This window comes from Anabrus simplex, chromosome 7 (assembly GCF_040414725.1).
Source record: "Anabrus simplex isolate iqAnaSimp1 chromosome 7, ASM4041472v1, whole genome shotgun sequence".
Lineage (NCBI taxonomy): Eukaryota > Metazoa > Arthropoda > Insecta > Orthoptera > Tettigoniidae > Anabrus > Anabrus simplex.
The window spans coordinates 64313847-64341132 of record NC_090271.1 but is presented as its reverse complement, the minus strand read 5'-3'; the positions used below and the strand labels follow the sequence as shown (position 1 = coordinate 64341132).

The 27286-nt window shown below is 37.4% G+C and overlaps 1 protein-coding gene across 1 annotated transcript in view; it reads right to left on the bottom strand.

The window, feature by feature from the left end:
- The window catches only part of LOC136877696 (cilia- and flagella-associated protein 91-like), a 156895-nt gene that overhangs the window by 25500 nt on the left and 104109 nt on the right, over positions 1-27286 (bottom strand). Inside the window, exons 12-13 of the mRNA XM_067151908.2 lie at positions 24129-24277; positions 7268-7485 (exon numbers count right to left, since the gene is read on the bottom strand). Coding sequence (XP_067008009.2) covers positions 7268-7485; positions 24129-24277 — 367 coding nt within the window. The remainder of the gene's footprint in view (positions 1-7267; positions 7486-24128; positions 24278-27286) is intronic.

Sequence of the window (27286 nt, the reverse complement as noted above, 5' to 3'; positions counted from 1 at the left end):
TTTGAACATATATGGAAAGGGGTACGAATGGACCTCAAAGCCGGAATTTTCATTTTCGCTTTCGTTGGTGAGTTATGAACAAGAAACCATTGAGAAATGTGCATTGGGGTATGACAATCCAACGTGCTGTCACCAAGATTAAATGCATAGAGTCGCTGTCACTAGGTAACGTACATAACATAGGTAGAGAACACAATATTCAAGGAGCCATTTTACGTCCAGGGCGTAGCAAACCGTTTTTGGTCTTATATGGTGTGAGGGCATATGATGCTGCTGATGCTCTGCAACGAACACGGCTCTGAAACTGATGACGAATATTATTGAACCCACCATCATGACTGAGCATGCCGCAGGCGAAGTAGTATTCCTCGGACTGTAAGTCCGTTGAGTAGGAAGCCATTTTCGGTCCACGACATGAGGAGCCATCAGCCCATAATATTTGGAAGTGTTTGGGTGTATGTGTGCGAAGCCCAGTCAAATCTACGGCACACAGAGATCTGAAATTTTGACATAGGACAATCGCTTAAAGTTGCAGGACTCCACCTTCAAAATCAGTGCTTTTGCCATTGTCAACTGTACGTAGATTGTTCAAAAGAATTCGAAAGGCAAACACAATACAGTAAACATCTTACATCCAAATGATAGAACATTAATATAGTTTATTCCTAAACTCTGTAAGGAAAAAATATATTTTGTATTATATAACATGGTCTTTTACATGGTTTTAATATTATTTGTACCATCCATCAACCCGGTATCTTAAGCATAGAAAGTAACAATATAATAAAAATAAAATAATGTATTTCATGCAATTTACATCAAAATGATGTGAGTTAATAAATATAAAGTTTTAATTTGCTTTTAAATAAATAGTTTAGAAACATCTAACGGTTGAATTAATAAACGCGGGCAAAGCTGCGGGCACATGCAAGTGTGATACTAATAGGATGATAATCTTTGGGACTATTAAGTTGTTATTTTTAGGTAAGGGTCATCAAGAAGCTATATTTTTTCTGTCCAACAATTTCCCTCGTAAATAAAAATAACATGTTCAGGTAGGGTTTTATACTAAACTAGCAAATGTGCCCTACTTCGCCACAGTATTCTATAGTGTATATGGATTTCTACATAAATTACTGGACATGCAGTGAGTAAGATTATATTAAATTGCATGTCTCTTCGTGTTAATCCGTGAAACACCACAGGGTGGTCCCCTTACATTGTTTAAGATGCAAAGTGCGCGTTGGGAAATTTTGATCAAAATGGCAGGCCATGTTTCCTATTGCAATTTACAATCGAGTTTATGAGTTTCTACTATTATGGCAGGCACACTTGCTATTGCCATTCATAATCAAGTTGGGGAGTTTTCATTATACAGGCCCCTTTTGCTAATGGCAGTCACAATCAAGTTAGGGAGTTTTGATTATAATCAAGAAAAGCAGCTCTATCTAACGTCAAAAGGTCATTGGACCAAAGTTTTACATCTCAACAAATTGAGCGGCGATTGTGCAATCTGTGTTTGATATGACTTAACATTTAGCCACCAATTACCCCTACATGAAGGTCTGCACCATCATTAAAGTTGCCTGCATATTTCGATATTTTGCAGGGCCAAAATGTTACACATTTGAACAGCTTGGCATTTATCCTCAAAGGAAACAGTGTCCTGGTTTCGGCATTAGCACTCATATATCTATATATATAAAATAAGAGTTTTGTCTGTACATTGCTCAGAATTTGAAAATAATGGTATTTCTGTATCGATCATGTCCACAGTAACAAGGAAATGCACTTTTTACTTTTCCGTAATTTCTGTCTGTCTGTCTGTCTGTCTGTCTGTCTGTCTGTCTGTCTGTCTGTCTGTCTGTCTGTCTGTCTGTCTGTCTGTCTGTCTGTCTGTCTGTCTGTCTGTACACGCATCACTAGAAAACAGCTAAAGAGAACTTAATGAAAATCGGTATGCAAAGTCAGGGAATAAGTCTACAATCTAGGCTATAAATAATTTTATTCGTGCTGAGTAAAATGGTTGTTCGTGTTCGTCTGTTTGTTTGTTTGTTTGTTTGTTCCACCATCACGTCAAAACGGCTGGATAGATCTCAACCAAACTTCATATTTAGAGTATACTCACCCCGGGGAAGGTTTCGATATGCATATCATTTTAAAATCTTTGAAAAGACGGGGGTTTTATAGGAAAACCTCAACGGTTTTATACTATTATAGGCAAAATATCGAATTTGTCGTATAAGGACGAGACAAAGCTCAATTTAATCCTCTTGATGCAAAGAACAAAACCATGTTTTAAGGCCCTAAAACCAACCATTACGGAGATATTGGCACCACACTACCCCTGCTCTAGGAATTGGATAAAGAAATGAACTGCCGTAACCATGGCAACGTCAGCTCCAGGATTCTAGAGTAGTGAGATTATGTATGTACGTTTGGGCATAGCTGCCAACCAAAATTGGTACAAATAAGACTTAATATCTGGAAAAAATATACTGTTGTGTAAGGCACTCATAGAACTCCTTTGGGCGGGAATGGAAAGGGGGTGAAGTACGAGTATAAAAATCTTACTATATATAGAAATGGAAGTGTGTGTGTAAATGACACATCTCCTCCTAAACCACTGGAGCAATTTCAATCAAACTTGGTACGCGAATTACTTACTATCAGGAGACAATCACTGTGGGGGGTAAACCATCCCTAGCGCCCTTAAGGGAGTGGGTCAAGGGGGGGTGTAGTCACAGTAATAATCGAGAATAGTGTCGAATTCATAGTTATCAGGGTCGCTGAGTTGAAAAGTAATACTCTAGAATTTTTTAAAGTCCAGCCCCTTTTAGGTGGGGAGCAAAAGGGGGGGGGGGGTGAGATATAGAAATAATTAAAAACAGTTTCGAATCCATAGATTTCAGGGTCTCTGAGATGAATAGTATTACTCCGGATTTTTTGCAAGTCCAAGTGGGGAGCGAAGGGGGTGAGATATAAAATTAATCGAAAAACTACATATAAAAATATTATCTTCTTCTTATTATTATATATAAAAATTGATGTGTGTGCATGGGTGTGTGGGTGTGTAAATGACACATCTCCTCCTAAACCACTGGAGCAATTTCACCAAACTTGGTACACTTATCAATTAGTATCAGGAGACAAACCACGTAAGGGTAAGACACCCCTAGCACCCTTATGGGCAGGGGGCGAGGGGTGTGGTATAAAAATAATCTAGAATATTATCGAATCCATAGTTTTCGTGGTAGCTGAAATAATTAGTGACACTCCGAATTTTTTAAAATTCATGTTCAGCCCCCTTTGAGGTGTGGGTGAGGGGGAGTGAGATATAAAAATAATCGAAAACAGTGTCGAATCTACAGTTTTCTGGGTCACTGAGATGAATGGTGACAATCCAGATTTTATATCTCTTAGTGGTGGAGGGCGGGAGGGGGACAGTCTCAGTGACAGTTGAAATCCTGTACATCGTATCTATAGTGCGACGGCTAAATACATATAGTTATCACTTATTAATTTTTGACAGGCTCAGATACTTCCCAGTAGATTCGAGCTTCCATAAGGACGAAGTTTTACTCGAAAACTAAATAATCTAAAACTTGAAATCAAACACATCTAAATAATTTTAAAACTACATAATAGATCATAACATATCAATCTGCAAGTCAAAAAGGAATTCTATAAAAATTTACATCACACATAACTAACTGGTAATGCAAATCTTAAAGGTAAATATTCAGAAACTATCTGGGCAACGCTGGGTACTACAGCTAGTTTTCAAATATTTATGTTATTAGTGGTCCTATCTTAATAAAAAATGGTATACGAAGTTGGGGAACAAGACGCTACAATCTAAGCTATAAATAATTTTATTCACGCTGAGTAAAATGGTAGTTTAGGGGAAGGCCTAAAAATTAATTCTTAAATATTTACATTATTAGTGGTCCTATCTCACTGAAAATTGGTATGCGAAGTCGGAGAATAAGCCACTACAATTCATGCTATAAATAATTTAATTGGCGCTGAATAAAATGGTAGTTTAGTGGAAGGCATACAATTTAATTCTCGAATATTTATATTATTAGTGATCATATTGATAAATACTACATAACCAAAGTTATAAAGAAATTAAATTTCCGACCATTCATATCATACATTTTTACTGTACCGGCTATGATAACACAGATATTCATGAATTTGTATTTTTGTTGCTAAGTCCATATCAACGCCAAGCCACGAGAAAATGGGTTAACAGAATTTAATGAAAATCGGTATATAGAATGGGGGAATAACTACAGTCTAAGCTATAAACAATTTTATTCTCCCTGGATGAAATTGTAGTTTAGGGGAAGGCACCAAAAATGTAATTTTTAAACACCTATGTAATTGATCCTATCTGAAAGTACTACATAACAAAAGTTATAGAGAATACAATTTCCGGTCATTTATGTTTTATTCAGTTTTAACGTACCGACTATAATGAGAGTGGTATTTCAGAGTGGGAAGAAAACTAAATGTAACGGCCTACAATATCGAAAGCGCATAACATTGATCAACAATAACATTATATTGATCATTGTTTGTTGTGATGTTCTTTGTCTCTTATGCTGCCTCTCAACTCCGATAGATGGGATTACTGCTGCGTACCGAGTATAATAGCCTGACTGAATATTGAAGGGAAATAGCCGGGGAGTTATAAAACTTTCTTCTTTAGCATGCCATTAATCTGGTTCATACATTTTCTGATACAGCTGGTACGTAACACACTGGTTCATCATAGGATTCCAGCTATTCGATCTCTACTCTGACTCGCTGTTTTGAATGAGCAGTGGGCATACTTAAGGCAGAGGCTCACTTAGTAGAGTAGTAGTAGTATGGCCTGGTCTAGAATAACAATTAGGGCTATTCCAAATTATAGCATCACAATTCACTAAATAACTCAAAATTCAACCCTGAAAAGAGCCGTTTCTTATGAAAAGCTTCTTCCTTTTCATTTTTATTAAATTCTACATTCATTTTATTCCAAATTAGCAGTAAAGAGGGGGTTTCTCCTCTGGCTTGGAGGAAAAATTTGCCTCCAAGTCAGATAGATTTTTCCGCTGCCAGTGTAGTGAATTGATACTTTCAGACTCATCGGGGTATTCCTAGGAAACAGATTAGTAAAAGGGCATAGTTTTTGCCCTGGAAGTCGCCACTATTCGACCCCCTCCCTGCAGAATAGGGAGTGTTCACGGCTCACGGCAGCCTGCGGCCTGGTCATTCTAGCTTTGGAACTTTGGACTGTTTGGACTGTTAGTGAGAAAATGTGTGGTTTTTCATTTGATCGAATGTTTCATATGAAAGCATTTCTTTTAATCGCTCCATTCCTACTGACGTCATTGTAATGTATGTTAATTTCAGTTGGGAAAACCACTAAGACAGTCTTTTTGAGGATGTAAAAAGGCAGGTGGAGTGTGCGTGTCTACCATTATAATGAAAGCTCCCCAACCTGATTGTAACTGATGGTATGCAAGCGGGTCTACCATTACAGTGAAAATTCCTTAACTCAGTCTTCATATGAGAAAAGATGTTTGGTGACTTCCCCGTCACGTTTCTAGGGTAACGTTAAGAGCTATGCAATTTCCTACAATCTTGCTCACAACGTGTACACTACCTAACTTAGAATTCTGTATACAATGTAGAATTCCGTAGCGAAGCACGGGTACATCAGCTAATATATATATATATACAGAGAAATTAAGAAGGAAAGTTGACATTAATTGAAATAGGATAATAACTGAGATCAGCTGGATAGGACAAATATGTAAATACGAAGCGGATGTATTGGAAAAATGAAATGTCCCTCACTAAATTGTGATGATATGAGTTACCAATTTTAAAAACAAGCGGTAACAGAGGAGAAATTTAGGAGCAGAGATTGATAGATAAGAAGATGACTTATGGTGTTATTACTTAAGCCTAAAGAGGCAAGGCAGAGACAAGAAATTGAAGCAGAAATTGGAAGTAGAAGAGAAATACAGTAAACATTGTAGCAAATGGCAAAAAACATTTTATGATGTGAACAAATGGGCTAAACTCCATGATAGTGTTGAAATATTAACATCCACCCTTAGTGCTATTGGAGGACGACTGTAACCTCCAACGGTATTCTGTAAATATCCTGCAGAGTGGCAACTTGATGTCTCTCTCTCGCCTTCTATCCAACGAACAACCATGAGTTTACAGGAATAATGACAAAAATTACATTACATTACTTCCCTACTGGCAAGCAGCCTGAGATGTTGCCATGGTAACCGGTATGTACATAACAAAAGTTGTTCATAATGAACGGACATATCACATATAGTCTACGGATTTTACAGAAAATCAATAGTATAAGAGAAAATTGAAAATAACTGTTCTAGTCTTCCTATAAACCCCCAGTATATTCAGCAATTTTTAAATTATATGCATATCTAAACCTATACTATATCTATACTCTAAATATGAAGTTTGATAGATATCTATCAAGCAGTTTTGCCTGATGGTGGAACAAACAGACAAACAAACAAACAAACAAACAGATACAAAAGCTAGAAACCACTGAAACAGTCTTAAGTTGACCTAAACCGGATAAATATCTGAGAAATTGGCAAAATAAACTAAATTAGAGACAGGTGACCCCCCTACAAGTTTATTTATATAGATTGCATCTATTAAGTGATTTGCATTTTGATTCTAAATTCACATTTATTTTTGCACTTTCAAAAATGTGAAAAAATTGTTACTTCACTTTACAGTTATAGAAACCTGTTACAGAGTCCACAACTCAAATATTGACATATATCACAAATGAAAAATTTTCAGATCTCTACTTGTAAAGTACATGTCTTTATCAAAGGTAATAAATTTCATATTATTCCATATTGCAGAGCAATATACTGTAAAGCAAAAGCTAAAAGTTTCCACCTGTTCAATACTATTTGTTGTAACCTTAAGAAAGTTATATATATATATATATATATATATATATATATATACATGTATACTAGTTTCAACAAGTATATGTAACATTTTTAAGGTTACAATAAATAGTATTGAATAGGTGGAAACCTTTAGCTTTTGTTTTACATTACATGTCTTTATCATTGAGAAAGTGCAATAGATTAATCAAAATTATATTCATAAGGGACTACCCTTTAGGAAAAATAAATAACCCTCTGTTAACATAACTAACCCTAGAGTATGTTGTTTAATACACAAGAGAGGTTTCAAAACTCACCCTGTTCACCAGAAGTTGCAGCAGCATCAACAGGAGTTTTAGTAGGTAGTTGATGCTTCATAGGATCCAACTTATTGTAAATGGCTTCATGGGCAGCACGAAGATATTTTTCCTGCCGTGCTTTAATCTTCTTACGTACCATTTCCTTCTGGACTTCAGGAACTACGAAGTTGTTAATGAGATCAGCGACCAATTCCTCCTCTTCTATAGCATTTCCTCTGTAATACCAAGTATAATGCAAGTCTATTTAGAAGTCTTAAACATTTCATTTTTGTTCATTTTAATCATACATACCAGTACTCCATATACGAGGGCCATCCGGAAAGTAGTACCCGTTAGCGCCGCATGAAGCGCTGACGACTCGGGTAGCCGCTGGGCAAGGTCAGACCGCGTCAGTGGCTTGTCTGCCTGCTCTGTGCAAGCTGCGTTACGCTAGCATTGCCTGTGTTGTGTCTGTGATCATTTAAAATGTTTAAACAAATTGAGAACCCCGCCAGTTGTGAAGTGAGAGCTGCGATTAAATTTCTTAATGCACGAAACGTTCGACCTTGTGATATTCATCGCCAATTAACAAAGGTGTATGGAGACAATGTGATGGACGAGTCATCTGTTCGGCGTTGGTGTCGCAACTTCAACCTAGGGAGGGGGAATACACACGATGAGGAGACCAACAGCTGAGCGCAGTAGATGAATGCGTGAAGAACGATCGGTGCGTCACAATTGATGAACTCTGTGAACATTTTCCTAATGTGTCTCGAACAATTGTTCATGAAATGGTCAAAGACCATCTACATTATTCAAAAATCTGTGCAAGGTGGGTCCCTCGCATGCTTACAGAGGAGCACAAAACCAAGCGTATGGCTGCAGCACTGACGTTTCTGGAACGTTATTCCAATGAAGGAGACTCTTTCCTGACTCGTATCATTACTGGGGATGAAACATTGGTTTGTTATGCATCACCTGAGAGTAAACGACAGTCAATGGAGTAGCATCATGCTCATTCACCAACCAAACTAAAAAAATTCAAGACAGTTCTCTCCACCAGGAAACTTATGGCAACCGTTTTCTGGGATCGCCGAGGTGTACTGCTCATTGATTTTATGGCCCGTGGAGACACAATTAATGCTAATGCGTATTGTGAAACATTAAAGAAATTACGGCGGGCAATACAAAATCAACGGCGAGGTCTATTGTCTACAGGCATCATTCTCCTTCATGACAATGCCAGGCCTCGTGCAGCTGCGATAGCACAACAACTTTTCCTGCAATTCAAGTGGGAAACCTTCAACCATCCCTCGTATAGCCCGGACTTGGCTCCTTTGGATTTTCATCTCTTTACAAAGCTTAAAGACTTTCTGGTGGGAAAAAGATTTGACAGCGATGAAGAACTTAAACGAGCCGTGACTACGTATCTCAATACACTGGCGGCAGAGGATTATGACGCTGGAATACAAAAAGTCGTCCCACGTTATGACAAATGCCTAAATTTGCTTGGAGATTATGTGGAGAAGTAGTGTAAAGTATGCTCTTTCCAATAAAAATGTGTATATTTGTTAATATTTACTCCTGTGTCTTTATTGCGCAAACGGGTACAACTTTCCAGATGGCCTTCGTATTTTTACTTTAGAATGTTATCCCAATTCACTTGCAGATCTGCAAGCCTCTGTGAGGTTGTGATCACCTCCATAATGATATATTCAGATTATCTTTGTTCTGTTTTTGTCTTTTTACAAGTGGGTTTACATCACACCGACACAGATAGGTCTTACAGCAATGGAGGGGTGGGAAAGGGCTAGGAGTGGGAAGGAAGCGGCTGTGGCCTTAATTAAGGTTCAGCCCCAGTATATGCCTGGTGTGAAAATGGAAAACCACGGAAAACTGCATCTTCTACACATGTATACAATGATCTTTTAAATGTATCCATCTTATCCTATATCTTTCTCTAGGCACTGCATCTTCTACACTTGTATACAATGATCTTTTAAATTTATCCATCTTATCCTACATCTTTCTCTATTCTCATACCCTCTAAAACCGTGTCCATTACCCTTTCAGATAATTTTAATTGTTCGTTTGCATTGCACGAGCCTGCCAATCTAAGTGTATACGTACACATAATTCCTTCCAGAGTGAGCTGTATCTTTTCATTACAAACACCCTCCTGCCAAGAGCTCCAACCTTTTCATAGCAGTAAACCACACAAAACAAAAAAGCCATCAAGTTAAAAAGAAATCTCTTCATTCCAGCAATTTTTTATTCAAAAACTTAAAAAATAAACCTGGAGAATACAAGTCACCCTGGATTAGTGATAGATTGTTACCTCCAGATCACAGGATCTAGAGAAGACTGTTTCTCACATATACAGTTCTATGTCGCATGGTCATCTCAGCCCCAAAAGGCAATACCACAAATGTGGTTTACAAAAAGTTTGTGGGATAAATGAAACTCAATTTTTCGATGAATTTTTATACTTTATGGATTTTCAGATAATGTTTTAGTACAGTACTGAGGAAGGATTACTTTTAACAAGTTACAACATCCATGCAAGCGAAGCCACAGGTAACTACTAGTATATTATATTTTCACAACTCACTGCACAACTTTTACAAAATACACAGAAAATCACAATTGATTCACCGAGCAGTATCGATACAAATGTACTATAAGAACTTACTTCACTAAAAGAAATGAAATTCATATTTCACAACATAACATCAACTGAACTCGCTGCACTCCCTGAACTCAGACTTACTGACTACAACACACTTTATGTACATACTGGCTATAATTATGGATAATTCTGATTTCTCACAACAAATATTAATAGGAAATACCTGGAAGGTTCTACAATTAACATCCAGAAATCCTTGGTAAGTTCTTATTCTAGAATTCTCTTGAAACAAGTTTGTCATTACAGCCTATTACCAGTACCTAAAGATATCCAAAAAGACATAGAATACTATACAGATGACCTTTGCACATCAAGGTACCAGTGTTCACTTAAGTCAACACAACTTAGAACACACAAAATATTATTTACAAGCGATAAGCTTAACATAACCTTAATCCCGAGTTCTCTTGAGTTAATACACATACAACTTGAAGTTTCCTGAACAATTTAGAATACCGTACATGAAAGATTATTTACAGGTGTTACACATAGCATAACTTATATTACAAATTTAAAATTAAATACACAACCTAGATCATAACATATGAAAAACTGTTTTCTGTTATACACACAACCTAACTTGAGTCAGTGCCATAAGAGAACATTCGAGATTGCATCCTGAGCATGCCTGATCGAATCACAACCATAGCTGTGGCTAAAGATGGTAATACTTGTGATGTGCACGAGTGATGCCTGGAATCATGGTACTCGACACTTTCGAGTCCAGGTTCGGACTCGTTTCACTTGCGAAGGCTCGATGACAGCATGATGTCACACTTAAAATTGAAATAATAAATAAAGAGGTTCAACCTATTCAATACCAAAGAATGAGAAATGCAGTGATTACATTCTTATTTAATAATAAGTAGAAGTGGTATCGGTTTCGGCCCTAGTCCAGGTCATCATCAGCCAATTAAAACATGAAAAACAATGCATAGGGAAAAGAAAATAAAAGATCAAGTTCACTCCGGATCAGTAGACGAGGCGATATAAAAATGATGGGGGTAGACACTATAAAATTCAGAAGAAGTAAAATGTAAGTCACTTAAAAGAAACAGTGCATAATTTTCTGAATGGCTTCAATTGTGTTATGACTTTGTGCCTGACAGTGTATACAAGCTAGCTCATTTAACCGTTCTCCGCTTTTCATAAACATTATAAGACTTTGCCTAACACTGCGTGTGCCATACTGCCATTCAGAAAATTACGCACTGTTTCTTTTAAGTGACTTGAATTTTACTTCTTCTGAATTTTACAGTGTCTACCCCCGTCATTTTTATATCGCCTCTTCTACTGATCCGGAGTGAACTTGATCTTTTATTTTCTTTTTCCTATGCATTGTTTTTCATGTTTTAATCAGCTGATGACCTGGACTAGGGTCGAAACCGGTACCACTTCTACTTATTATTAAATAAGAATGTAATCACTGCATTTCTTATTCTTTTGTATTGAATAGGTTGAACCTCTTTATTTATTATTCCAATTTTAACTGTGATACTTTTCAATACGGAACAATGAAATTTTTATCTTTAAATGACGTTACATGTTCGCTCTCTTGCCCACTCTTGGAGGATGAAGCATGTGTACAAGTGGTTGCTGAGATTTTATGGGATTGCAATACTACAGTACGATATTAAAAAAATCATAATGAATGAGCAAAAGGAATAACCTAAATTTGATGATGACTTGAGAACGATAATACTACAGCTAAATACGCATTTAAAAAATATGAAAATATCCGTTCACGGCGTCTCTCGTCCACTCCAATGAATATGCCATCTATTCTAATATTGATAATATATACTAGCTTATCTGGCCTTCTGAGCCAAACTTGGCAGGTTTGATACTGGTTTAGTCCGGTGGTATTTGAAGGTGCTCAGATACGTCAGCCTCGTGTCGGTAGAATTACTGGCACGTAAAAGAACTGGGGGACTACAATAAATTCTGGCACGTCGGCATCTCCGAAAACCATAAAAATGTATGTAGTTGGATGTAAAACTCATAACATTATTATTATTGTTATTGTTGTTGTTGTTGTTGTTGTTTAAAATCACTGTCATGGTACGTTTGTTATATTTAGCGCATTTTAAACACGTGTTACTTTTATACAGGGTCTTTCTGCACACATTGTATTGTTTCGCTACTGGAAAGTTAGATCTCAGGTAGCCATTATGCCATAGATATGCTAACATGATCAGTAGTTAGTATGACAGACTTATTGTAACCTTAGCCTATTAGCCTTGTTCTAGCTAAACAGCTGATGGAATGCAATGAACAAAATACACCCTCTCTTTTGACGTTTATTATTGCAACACATGACTGTGCAAAGGAACAAAACGGAGTGTATTGCAGTTTTTAGAAGTTGAGCGAAGGTTGAAGAATAGTTTCGGGATTTAAACAGTACTGTAAAAACCAACAATGTCAAGTATGAAGGGATCGGCTGTATGGGACTTCTTTAATGTCTCTGAAACTGTTCCCAATAAAGCTGTATGCAACATATGTAATAATACCTTACAACAGAAGTACAAACACCATGCTAAAACACCTGAATCTTCTTCTTTCTTCTTTTTCTACTGCTTTTCCCACACCTGCAGGGTCGTGGGTGTGAACTATGTCGCAGGGTGGATTTGGCCCTGTTTTACAGCCAGATGCCCTTCCTGATGCCAATCCTATGTGGAGGGATGTAATCACTATTGCATTTCTCTGTGGTGGTTGGTAGTGTAGTGTGTTGTATTAATATTAATAGGAAAGTGTTGGGACAAACTCAAACACCTGGTCCCCGGGCCAGAAAAATTAATCAGAGGAGATTAAAAACCCCGACCCAGCCGGGAATCGAACCCGGGACTCTCTGAACCGCAGGCCTCAACACTCAGCCAATGAGTCGGACACTAAAACACCTGAATGCAGTACACAAAATCAGTGTGAGAATGCCTGAAGGGCAATTACATTACCATCGTGGGACTGACAAGGATCATAGTACATACCCAGGTAAAGACTGTAACATAGTTATGTAAACAATGTAAAAATGTACTTTAATAACAGAAAATCAATTTTGTAATGTATTACTTACATAAAAAAATCTATTAACCTACTTAAAATAAATATTTTGTGCTCTCCTTTTCTCTAGGTCAGTGAATATCAACATTTTTCTTCCTACAGCAACAAAAATATATACTGTAATTCTGTTGCTGGTCAAGGGTGATCAAAGTGCCCACAGTTGTAACAGGGTTCTGTAAATACAGCAATTCTCTCTCACACAGGAAACATGACGTAGAGCAACAATGCTCGACACCTACAACACTAATGTTGTCATTTAAAGGTTGATATAAACCCAATCCTTTGTGTGTTAATTGTCTGACGAAATGTACAATTACAGGTATTAAAGGGAGCACCCCACTTAGCCACTGGCCGGTGAATGTTAATGTGATTTAATAAAATAGCAATCAGATAGATTTGCATGTTATTTATGCAGACTGCATGAATACAATACCAATAAGTGATACTACAGCACATATATGTTTCTGAACGCCCTACACATGTATCTTTGCAGTAAATTTCTCTGGCAGTAATATTGTCATTATTCCACACAATATTATTACACGTTTTCCTACAAGGACGTCGCGGGAATAGTATTTCATAGCTGTCAACAATTCCCTGGTGGCTACTTCCAGGCTGCACAATAATAATAATAATAATAATAATAATAATAATAATAATAATAATAATAATAATAATAATAATAATAATAATAATAATAATAGAAGAACGCTGCCGTTATTGGCATTCTAAAAGTTGGGGGGCACAGTGGGAAAACTGTTCCCATCCCATGCTCATCTTAGGTCCTACTTGTCTATCTTGCAAGTTGACAGTTCGTTAGTAAGTCATAAATTTCGGTGCCCATGATGATAATAATTATCGTAACAATCAAATAAATGACGGCCGATGACAACAAAACCAATCATCAACAGCAAACATACTGCAATCCCCACCACAAAAATATTCTGTGGGTGACCCTGAATGCCGTGCACTCCAATACAGTAGATTATAGTTCTAAGACATGTCCACAGATAGTGACACTAGTATGCTTGGACTCGAATCTGGAGTCGAGTACACCGATTCTAAAAGCACATTACTCAATTCCGTCGCTAGCCCATCACTAGGTAATACCCATTCCCATTACTGAGACACTGGAAATGTGTTGCAAAACAAGTAGACAAATGGACTACATACAAAACAGTGCAGAGTTTCATGTTTTAACATTTCCGAATTTGTGTTGGAGCACTGTTGTGATTGTGACGATCAATAATGTTTCTCAATTATTGTGCTGAAAATATTCAAATGTGCTATTTTTAATTTAATCCTCTAAGGACTGGGAATGTTTGAGATCCTTTAAGATGGCGCCAGCAAAGGATGTAAGTGAAGATAGCTGCCGGTTCTCTTTCAAAATAATCAGGAATAAGTGTGGTGTAAATAAGAAGCGAGTGAAGAATGGTATCCAGTGTGAAAAGTGTTTAATTTGGTACCATTTTGAGTGTATCTGTAGTGCTGGTTTTGCTAAAAATGAAGATACTTGGACCTGTGTGAGCTGTGGCGAGTGCAATTTGAATAGCGGGACTGGTAACAAACCTAGGCCTACAACGGTCAACGAATCACTGGCGTCTCATTCCTTGGAGGATGGAGGCAATGATAATGTACTTGTAATTCTCTCTTTAAAGCATTAAAAGCGGAGAATGAGATTTTAAAGGAGAAGGTACGTTTACTGGAATCGAAAGTACTGGTACCAGTAAACACTCAGAACACAGGTGGCTCTGTGAATTCTAGCATGTGGTGTCAAGTTGCTTCAGATTCTAGGAGGAAAAGTGTGCAGTTAAATAAGGACAACTTTGTAATTGATACCAAAAATAGATTTTCAGCCCTGAGGGAAGTAAGTATTACGCAAGGACTTATCCGTAAGGGAAGCAGTCAAACGTATAGCGCAAACTCCATTACGAGACGCGGCAATGTTAGGCCTAAAATCCCACACAGTGCACCAGCGAAAGTGTTGAACATTCTTATATTTGGTTATAGCCAGGTGAGAGTAATTGCAAAGGAAATGAACAATGAAGATATTGCAGCATCGGCCGTCATCTATCCTGGGGCCCCAATCAAGAAGGTGTTGGAAAACACGGAGCAGGCAGCAAGAAATCTCGGAAGTCGTGATGCAGTAGTGATCATCGGCGGGATGAACAACATAGCTCAAAATGACGCTAAGAATGTCATTTCTCAACTTAACTGTACACTAGGTCAGCTGACCCACACTAACGTCTTTGTAGTGAACGTGCCCCACAGACATGATTTGATTAGAGACTCGTGTGTGAACATTGAAGTGGACAAAATTAATACAGATATGGTTAAAATTTGTAAACATTTTTGTAATACTCAGGTAATTGAATGCAGCAGTTTCGAGAGACACTGTTACACAAAGCCTTCATCTAAACAATTCAGGTAAACAAAAGATTGCTAATATTGTTCTAAATTTTATTAATCTTAAGATATGTAGGCCTACTGTAAAAAAGGCAACTCCCTTGAGTTATAATACTGACCAGGAAAACTAGTAGAAAGAGCCAGCTGTATTCAAGCTGGCTCAGTCAACTAGAAAATGAAACTCAGGAAAGTAAGGAATTTCAAGTTACCCAATTGCAACAGTCAAGTTTTAGGGAGGGAGGGGGTCTGAGATTGCTCTTGGTAAACTGTCAGAGTGTAGTAAATAAACAATTAAAATTCGGTACATTGATGGAATCTTATGAGACTGATGTGGTGATAGGAGTGGAATTGTGGTTGAGAGAAGGGGTGGGTAATAGAGAATTATTTCCAGAAGGGTATACAGTCTATCGTAGAGACCAAGGAAATAAAATGGGAGGGGGGTTGTTTACTCTGGTGAAGGAAACTTATTGTTCACAAGAATGGTTTACCAATGAAAGGGATGAAATATTAGGGATAAAATTAGTTTGTGATAATATGAAGGAGGTGGGAATTATAGGAACATATAGGCCTGGAAGAGAGGAAAGAGACATGGAAATATTTGAGAAAATAATGGATTATACTCATAAAAACAATAATAATGATATGGTAATAATTGGGGGAGATTTAAACTTGCCTGAAGTTGAATGGAATGGAGCTGCAAGTGAAGCCCATGAATAGAAACTGGCAAATAAGTTAATTTGGGAGGGAGGATATACACAAGTAGTACAAGAACCGACTCGTCTCAATAACTTACTAGATGTAAACTTGGTTAAACCATGGGAAATTGTTAATAAAACAGAGGTAATTGAAGGAATAGGTGACCATAAGGCTGTAATAATGGATGTAGGACTGATACCAAAAAGGCTTAATAAGAGGGTCACACAAGACAAGAAATTGTACAGAAAAACTAAAGTTGATGAATTTGGCACTTACTTTAAATCACAATTCAGTTGTTGGATAAATGAAGGGAGTAATGTGGATACACTTAGGGATAAATTTAAAGGAATTACAGTGAAACTCTGTCAAGAAGTTTTTCAAGAGACCACAAAAAAAAAACCTTCCTAAGCAGGAAACTTCTTAAACGGGGTAAGTTAATGCCCGAAAACTTATTCTGTACTTTGACATACATGTGAAACACACAGCCAACAGATTTCCTTGTTTGTGAACAATACTGAAATAGGCTGATATATAAGAGCTGCTAAAAGAAAGCCACAATATAAATACTGTATTAGATTATCATGACATGTATTTTTAGAGATAAAGTAAAATACTGTAATTGAACATACTGTATTATAAAAATTCTTGATAAAAGAAGAGAACATATTATATAAAACCTTGCACAAGGTATAAAAGAAATACTAAGAACATTAAAACAGTAGATGGTAACCATACATTATGTAAATTCCATACTGCATTAGACATTAAATACATTTCGAAACACAAAAGTCTAGGCTCCTACTTGGAAAAAAAATTGTCCAGGGTTGACTGTTTTAGGTTTTTACTGCTTTCTTGAACTATAAACCTCTTCATTTCCCACATTGCCTTCCATGTGTTCTGAGGCACACTGACTGAACCTTCCATTAACCGCCTCAGTTTTTCATACCTCCTGACATCTGCTTCAAGTTAACGGCAGCAGATGGGACATCGGCAACTTATTCTTAGAGATTCTTAGAACCTATTCATAGGCCTATATCGCCCCTGCATTCCTACTGGTTGTCACGGCCACAGGCGTAGTTTCTGGCTGTTTCGTAAGTACCGCATGGACAAGCCGATATTGAGTTTATTTTACTGCTTTAATTCTCTTCATGCTAAAGGTAATGAAGAAAAGAAAAGCAGGTTCGAAGTTGCAGAAATGAGTGCAAGGGAAAGTATTGGGGTATTATGTGCGAGTGATAAAGGCGTAGTAGCAACACTAGCTCATCTAAACATAAACAGTTTCTTTCCCTGCAAGAATCTGATTTCATGTCTCCTCATCCTTGTGCTATGTTCTAATACTGCGATGTAATAATTACGAGTAACACGATAATACAAGGTTTAGCTTGTATAAAGGTAAAAATAAAAATAACTTTCAATTTTATGCCAACACGTGGTATCGCAATGCCTCTGCGTGCATGTATCAGGCCCCCTCTCACCAACACCCAGCTGGTTATCAACATTCGTTCAACTTCGTAGACGATCAGGATCTTTCGGCCGGCTGTTTGGAGGCATAATATGTATCAGCTGGCAAGTCAGCTGTTTCCTTTAGTAGAGTCGGGATGTTTCTTTATTTCGTAATAGTTTATTCACCTAACTAATAATGGACACCGAAAATCTTATCAGTTTAATTCCAAAACTTAATTTCCTCTACGACAAGACCCATAAGCATTATTGCAACAACAACGTAAGAGAAAATGTCTGGAAGGAAATAAGCAAGGGAATGAAAAATCAAACAGGTTAGAATATTCAATTTTGTTGTAGATTAGGCCTGTGCGGTACTTTAATTTGCAATTATTGTTGACCTTATTTCAGAATCATATTATCATGTTGGAGTCCATATACAGTACGGTATGTCAATACGATAATTGACATGGCTTGGAATGTACAGTATTTACCGTGAACAATTTTGTAAATGGCATTCCCTACGGTTGTAGTTCATCAATTCCTAACAAACAGTACAGTAATGCATAAGAAGCTACTGTGTTGCGGACAAGTACATTTTTCGGTTCTTAATTAATGTTGAGGCCACCTCGATTAATGACTTCACCCTGTCGTGGCACACAACTTACTGCATTAATGTTTTATCAACCATCCATTGTGTGCTTTGTGTTTCCTGCGTAGAATCCCATTCGATTCTATTCTGCTTGATGTAAACGGTGGAGTGGAAATTATGACTGATGGGTTCGATTCGATTCCACAAGGTGAGAGTGAGCATCTGGTGTTGGTGTTGTCATAGCGTGATGTCATATGGGCTTGGCAAGCCTGGAGAGGCTCCATGACAGGCACAAACGGTCTAACACAGGGTCCAACTTGCACGGGGACTGGAGGATTGCTCCCTCAGGAGCTAGACTCTTGTGTACAAGACACAAGCAGACACACTCGTTGTGCTGTAGCTGTCAAGGGAGGTACACAGCTTTAGAGGTGCCTATTGAACTGAGAATTGTAGCCCGCTTAACAACTATAGGGCAAATTAATATCACAGTTCAACCACTACATATACAGCATCAAAAATACTACATTTTTACTCAACAAAAATAAGAAGATGGCTCAGCTCTAATAATTCTTTTATATGCAATGAACTTTTAATTCAACAAAATAACACATACAAAAAATGAATATCTTAATGTCAAACGGACTGCATTCAACTTCAATCATCTAATTTAGGATCGCATGTGAAACCAATATTACGAGTGTATAATATTATAAACATTAAGGAACCGAAGACCATTCATATACCAAATGAAGAATTTTTATATTTTGACCTGCAAGAATCATCTTGTCACATAAATTTAGTTTTAACCTAGCATAATAAGATGTGTCCGCCTCTGTGGTGTAGTGGTTAGCGTGATTAGCTGCCACCCCCGGAGGCCCGGGTTCGATTCCCGGCTCTGCCACGAAAATTTGAAAAGTGGTACGAGGGCTGGAACGGGGTCCACTCAGCCTCGGGAGGTCATCTGAGTAGAGGTGGGTTCGATTCCCACCTCAGCCATCCTGGAAGTGGTTCTCCATGGTTTCCCACTTCTCCTCCAGGCGAATGCCGGGATGGTACCTAACTTAAGGCCACGGCCGCTTCCTTCCCTCTTCCTTGCCTATCCCTTCCAATCTTCCCATCCCTCCACAAGGCCCCTGTTCAGCATAGCAGGTGAGGCCGCCTGGGCAAAGTACTGGTCATACTCCCCAGTTGTATCCCCCGACCAAGAGTCTGAAGCTCCAGGACACTGCCCTTGAGGCGGTAGAGGTGGGATCCCTCGCTAAGTCTGAGGGAAAAACCGAACCTGGAGGGTAAACAGACGATGATGATGATAATAAGATGTTAAATTTAATTATAACATCATTCTATTCCCTGTATATAAGGAGTTAAGTATGATAATATGCAGGTCATTGTTTTGACCACCAAGTTTCTGTACACTTTTGATGCAGCTGATGATGGTGTTAAAAATTGTACACCGAAACATGTCCTGTAATTTGTAATAAATAATGTTGTAAACACCAGATAACAACGTTGTAAAGGTGGAACCTACAATAAGCTTATTTAATTGTAATAAATGTCAGTCTTTGTGTTTTTGGTATGTATCATATGCCAAACTCCTTTCCAACCCCTTTTTATAATGCCTCTAAAATTGAAAAGTCACCACAGACGAACAGTCCACATAAGATTCCTCGTCTCTGCCGTCTGAGCCTAGGAAAGAAGGGGACACTTATAACCATACAAAGAGTATTGAGTATAATCCAATGCAGAATTATTTTTAGGACAAGCCAGGTTTGAGCAGACTTTGATCACGTTTCTTAAGTTCTTCCTGTGAATTGCATGCAATCACTCTTTCTGTAAGGGCTTCTGCTTAGAGTAGTGGTGATATGAATACAGTTAAATTTGATGAATATTTTGGCACACTAGAACACAGCAATAGTCAGGCATTGCAGTTTTTCTATTTATTGAAAAGCATTGACATTGAAAAAACATGATAGTGTTCCTCGAAACAAGATATGGGAATGTCTGGAAGACCTAAAGGTGCCAAAGTACTTAATTGACAAAGTCAAGATGCTATTCCAGAGGTGCTATAGCTGTGTCCAGATGATCAAAATGGTTTGAAACAAAGAGAGGTGTCCAACAAGGAAGTACTCTGTCACCACTCCTACTCATAATAGTAATGGACAAGGTCATCAAATCTATCAAGAAAATGGACAGTGAACCAAATGCCCTGGTATCTGCAGATGATGTGCTTTTATGGGGAGAGACAGAAGCTGAAGTTCAGAAGAAACTTAAATGGAACAACACATTCAAAAATTTTGGACTGAAGATGAGCAAAACAAAGACAGTGGAAATGACCATCAACAGGGAAGGAACAAGCTCAAATATATTTCTGGAAGGAACAAAAATCGAATCAGCTTCCCACTTCAAGTACCTCGGAAGCACAATATCGAAAGACAACACTTTTAGGCAGGAAATACTCAGCAGGACACAGAAAGCATCGAACTTCTACAGTCAAGTCAGGAATCTCCTCTGGGACTGCAAAATACCACAGAAAGCGAAAACAATCATGTACCACACTTACTTCGTACCAATCCTCACGTACGGTTTAGAGACATATGTACCCTACTAAACAAAGACTTCAGTAGAATCCAAGCAACTGAAATGAGATTCATTACAACCATGAACTAAACAACCAGAAAGGACAAGATCAGAAATGAAGTGAATAGGAAAGTAGCTGGTATTGAGGTTCCTATTATCAGTGTCATAAAGAAATGCAGACTCCAGTGGTATGGGCACATAATGAGAAAGAACAGGGAAAGACCTGCCAGAAAATATTTCGACCTTAATCTCGTAGGAAGAAGACCACAGGGAAGACCAAGAAAACATTGGATAGAGACTGTAAGATCAGATGTGGAGGAGAGAGGATACAAATGGGAGGATGTACTGGATCAGAAGATGTATGAAGACAGAAGGACATGGCGAGTGCTTGTACACCACACCTGGGAAACTGGAGTTGGGAAATGATGATGATGATGATGATGATGATGATGATGATGATGATTTATAGTTTGGTAGTTATTATGCATTACAAATTAAACAGCACACAACTTCATCCATGGAGAAACTGCCATTAAGAAAAGAAGGAAACAAATGTCAAACAAGAAGCACATACCATCTACTACACGTGAGACATCTGTCAGTAATGTTTCAGTACATCCCTATTGTTTCCCTCACTTTATTTAATCCTCTCTAAAGTTTTGTCTTGCACCTTGTCTGATGTTCGCTTCTTGCTGATGGTCTCCACATCTTTATCATGGCCATTTCTTCATTAAACAAGTTCTATGTTACCCTCCTATCTTTGTATTTGGTTCTGGCTGCAGAGTAAAGCCAATGAACTTAACCTCCTCTGTGACGAGGTATTGCGTATGTATGTTTATGTTTGCTGAACAATTACTCAGAGGATGCTGTTGTGTACTTGGAATAACTAACTCGAATTGACTTTATCAAATGCCTTTTTAAATTGTGTGAATGTGAGTGTCTTTACCTTTTCTTAGCTATTTCTCCATCACCAGTCTTAAAGTGAGAATAGCATCATATGTTCCTCTTCCTTTTCTAAACCCAAACTGATCTTCTGATTTTTAAGTAGACTTTAGAAGCTTTAACTTCAAAAAATGACAAAAACATCAACAGGCCTCAAATGCAACTGAACCCACTAACAATTGCAAACAACCAATCATTGTGTAGTTAAGGTGATCGTGGTCACTGTCAATTGGAATGTCAAAATGGAAGGCAAGCTGCCTCGGTGGAGCAGTTGTAGAGTGTCATGACTCAGGACTTGAGGTTCATGGGTAAACAATATAACCGAGTTTTGAAGGACAGTTAAAATTATATCTTAGGATTCCATCTCATAGTCAGAGGTATGTTAAAGATCTCTGCTGGCATACTCAATGTTACAATAGAGTAAATTAATGTATTATTTGGGTCCACCTTTTCAATACAAAATGTAAATAGTTTAAATTACATTAATGATTAGGGACTTGTTTCGACCTAGTAATAGGTCATCATCAGCCTAAAGCAAAATTAAAACACAAATACCAAAGAAATTAAACAATGTAAAGACACGTAAGGTCTCGTAAAAGTACATACCATGTGAGATATTGTGCAGCACTATGTTAAAAAATAACTCTCTGAAAGAGATTCATATTAAGTCCAGTGCATATTAAAAAGATGTTATAGATAGGAATCCTTGAGTTCCTGGAATATGCTGGCTCCTTTAAGATGCAGGTATCCAATTGAAGAACCACTGAGCCGAAGTTACGTCGTTTATTTATGAATAAAGTCCAGTGCGCCGTATAGCATTAAAAAGTCCAGTGCACACTAAAAGATGTTATAGAAAAGAATTCTTGAGTTGCTGGATAAGGAGATTAGAATATGCTAGCTCCTTTAAGATACTGGTATCCAATTGAAGAACCACTGAGCCGAAGTCACATCGTTTATTTACAATTAAAGACCAGTGCACCGTATAGCATTAAAAAGTTGATAGGGATGGAAATTTTTCAGTTGTTGGTCAAGGAATTCAACATATGCTGGCTTATTAAATTTGCTGCTGTATATTCGAAGAACAACTGAGATGAAGTTGCGTCGTTTTTTAAGATATTTATAGACGTAAAATCACATGGATGCTGGAAAGGTTCTCAGTTTATTGGAACTTGAAGGAAGGTAATTGTTGCGCAAGGAGGCTTAAGAATCCAGAGATGTGCTACATTATGTTAAAAAATAGAGATCCATAAAAAGGTCCCGTGCGCCGTATAAAAGTAACAAGTTGTAAAAGTAAAACTTAAGTTGTTAGCCGTGGAAATCGAAAAAGGTTGGTTTTCAAGCGATGCTGCTGTTCATTCAGAGATCAATTGACATTACAGTACCGTAACATTGTCTTCTCAACAGGTTTATAAACTTGAAATAAATGTCGATGTGAAGTAAGATGCTAGAAGAAAGCTCTTCTGTTTCTAGAATCTTGAAGGACGCTGGATGTTACGCGAGGAGGATTAACATATATGGAGTTAAATAAAGGTGGATAGAAACTCGCAGTTGTTCTTCGAATATACAGCAGCAAATTTAAGAAGCCAGCATATGTTGAATTCCTTGACCAACAACTGAAAAATTTCCATCCCTAAAAACTTTTTAATGCTATACGGCGCACTAGTCTTTAATTGTAAATAAACGATGTGACTTCGGCTCAGTGGTTCTTCAATTGGATACCAGTATCTTAAAGGAGCTAGCATATTCTAATCTCCTTATCCAGCAACTCAAGAATTCTTTTCTATAACATCTTTTTAGTGCGCACTGGACTTTTTAATGCTCTACGGCGCACTGGACTTTATTCATAAATAAACGACGTAACTTCGGCTCAGTGGTTCTTCGATTGGATACCTGCATCTTAAAGGAGCCAGCATATTCCAGGAACTCAAGTATTTCTATCTATAACATCTTTTTAATATGCACTGGACTTAATATGAATCTCTTTCAGAGAGTTATTTTTTAACATAGTGCTGCATAATATCTCACATGGTATGTACTTTTACAAGACCTTACGTGCTTTTACATTGTTTAATTTCTTCGGTATTTGTGTTTTAATTTTGCTTCAGGCTGACGATGACCTATTACTAGGTCGAAACGAGTCCCTAATCATTTATGTAATTTAAACTATTTACATTTTGTATTGAAAAGGTGGACCCAAATAATACATTAATTTACTCTATTGTAATCACAGTTCAATACGGATCTATCATTATGAAACTTATTTCATTTAAATACTCAATGTTACCCAACAATATTAAGTTAACCCGGTCATAGCATCTGTCCACCAAAATTTTTATTTGATTGCTCATGCTGCACTGGAGCAAAACACTGGTAATTTTTGACGATTGAGTTTCCTGAATGTTATTAATGAGGCTATACGATCATCGTCATCACTTTCATCACTTAACTATTATTACTTACATCAAGATAGAACATATTACCTGTGGTGTGCCTCATGTGCTGCTTGATCAATAGTCTTGACCACCTCTTTGATATATAGCCGAGCTTCGGCTTCCGCTACCCAGTTCATAGACTCTACAATGATGTCTTCCAGATACAAGTCTACTGTGTCTTGGTGCACTTTCACTACCTGCAACAATAACCACCACATATATTATAGAATATCAAGACAATGTTTGTTTGTTTACCATTTGGCAATTATAATATCATGGATGGAAAGATATTCAATGAATATTATTTACACCATTTATAATTTGACTGTAATGTTATTAATATAGTCCATTATTATATCCAGACCTGCTTACATAAAATCACCAAATTTACAGCTATAGTTCAGAGAACATTCTTTTACAATCTGGCACATAGTCTGTTTGGGAGTGCCACAACTGCATTCAGGAGAGGGAATTTGTCTGAATTTGTTGATAAGATCAGCAATCTACCTTGATTTTTCCTTATCCTATTTAGAGTGGACCACTTTAGCTTTACAAGTAAGATGACAAGAAGGGGCAATGGTTGTCTTCAGCAATACTGGTATGAAGTCCATAAAGCAAATTCCTATTGACATTATAATCACACAGTTTTGTATTTAAATCTGCCGTAAGTCCACAGTCAGGGATAGTTGTTAGTAATCTAGAATTGGTCTCCTTATGCATCTAAGAACCCATGGTCAGTAACACTGTCACTTGGAAGACAACTCTTATAATGACCAGTGAGTGAATGTCTATGATTTCTGACATCGAAGGGAGTCACCAAATTTCATAGTAAATTCAATAGTAAAATATGCTATAGTCCAAATAGTAAATGTCCTGCGTGGGAATATGCCAAGCATGTGGCGAAGGGCCATCGAGGGGATTACCTCATCTTCCACTCCTCCCACTGCCCAGTCTTCTTCTACATATCGTGCTAAGCTTATGTTAGAATGTGTTGCAATAGATGAGTGACAGGCTCCTAGCTCACACCTAGGTCAAGTTCTTTGCACAGTTTCAGCACGCATTTTTAGTTTTATAATTTGGTTTGGTAATGATGTAAGATTTTTTTCACAGTGTTTTTTTTTTACAACTGACATCGAAAGGTTTTATGGCAATGATAGGATGGCAAAGGGCTAGGAGTGGGGAGGCCTTAATTAATGTACAGCCCCAGCATTTGCCTGGTGTGAAAATGGGAAACCATGGAAAACCATCTTCAGGGCTGCCAACAGTGGGGCTTGAACCCACTATCTCTCAAATGCAAGCTGATAGCTGCGTGATCCAAACTGCACAGCCACTTGCTTGGTATATATATACTGTTGTGATATAGACTTTAGACTTTGTTCGACTTGACACATAGTGGACGTGGCTTCAGAGTCCTCTTAAAAACCTAGGAGGCCTCTTGCGAGGGCAGGACAATATTGCTGTATATTTCCTTGTATACCAGTAAAACATATTGCCTTTTTTTTTTTAGCAGAAGTATACCTTATATTTAGTTTTAGTTTAGTTATAACAAAAGTGTAATGAGTACAGTACCTTTCATAATCAAAAAATCTTATAACTCTGTGATAAGCATATGTGCTCCTTTCCAATTCTCTCCCTGATTACAAACACAGGTTATCAGACAAATCTTCACACTTACCGAATATATGGATTTGTTGACCTTGATGTCCCAAATCGCTGTCATAAAACGACAATAACATATGTACATTAATTTGTTTGTTTCATCATCTTAAATTTAAAAAGCAGGGAAGGTAATATATTGTTCCAAGCATACCAGGACGCAGTATTCTTTTTTTACCCATGGCAAAATGAATTGTGAATAATTCTTAGTCTAACTGGTGTTCTGCCTTCTATCCTTCACTACTTTCCCAATGGACTCTTCCAAGTATTCTTGATGGCTTGATATTTTCCTTGTGTTTGCATTATACAATCTGTTGAAATATTTGTATGTTGATTTCAGTGTTGGGTAATTTCTATCCAGCGCACGAGCTAATGTAAGTTTATAGAGAGGTCTAATTTTCTCATTCACTGTTCGCAAAGCAATAATTCCTTGGTGATGAAAAATATCATGAAGTTATTCATGAAAGTGACAAGTGATACAGACTTTATTTATGAAAGTGACCAAAAAGAATACAGAGTAGGACTGCTGTGCATCAGACAACAAGGTTTTTCTTTCAATTAATCTCTTCATGAAGTTGATGAGGACTAAACCCCATCAGCTATGAGACTTCTTACTTATAAACATGCTAACTTCTTAATGTGAGGTGTAGACTTGATCATTCTATTTTTATGTTGTACCTGTGCAAAATTTTCTCGTTCACTGTTCGCAAAGCAATACAGTAATTAATAACTGGTTCAATAGAAGGCAGTTCGGTGTTAGGAAAGGTTATTCTACTGAAGCTCAACTTGTAGGATTCCGGCAAGATATAGCAGATATCTTGGATTCAGGAGGTCAAATGGACTGTATCGTGATAATATTATTGTACAGTATAATATTATAATATTATATTATTATTATTTACTTATTTTTATATCGTTATGCCCTACTTAGGAGCTCGATTGAACCAGCTTAGCCTTCTTCTCCTCCCAAAACCTCTTCATCCTCTCGCTGAGCTTCTTCCTTCGTTCTTCTGTCCAAATAATAGTGGCTCTGGTGTTGGATTTGTCTTCAAACTGGTGATTGTCGATTTTGGTTCTGAATTTACATCTGTCCTGTATAATGTCTTCTGAGATGTTGATTTCCTGGAGATCTGTTTCAATTTCATGAAGACAGCTGTTCTTTAGATGAAAGGGCCAGGTTGAGAATTCTTTTAGTTAGTCTGTTACTGTTCATTCTGATAATGTGTCCATAAAATTTCAGTCGTCTTTTCCGAAAAGTGTGAGATATTTTTTCAGAATGACAATATATTTCCTAGGTTGATTTTTTCCTCCATATTCCCTCTATACAAACTGGGTTGAAAATTTTTCTTAAAATTTTCCTTTCCTGTTTCTCTATGTCTTTGGTTAAAGACCTCCCACCAATGATTAAGGTTTCTGAAGCATACATCGCTTCAGGTTTGATTGCTGTGTTATAGTGTATAAGTTTTGCTTTCCGAGATATTAATTTGTTATTGTACCTGTTCCAAGTCATCCTGTAAGCTTTCTGTGATTTGGAAATTCTTTCTTTATTT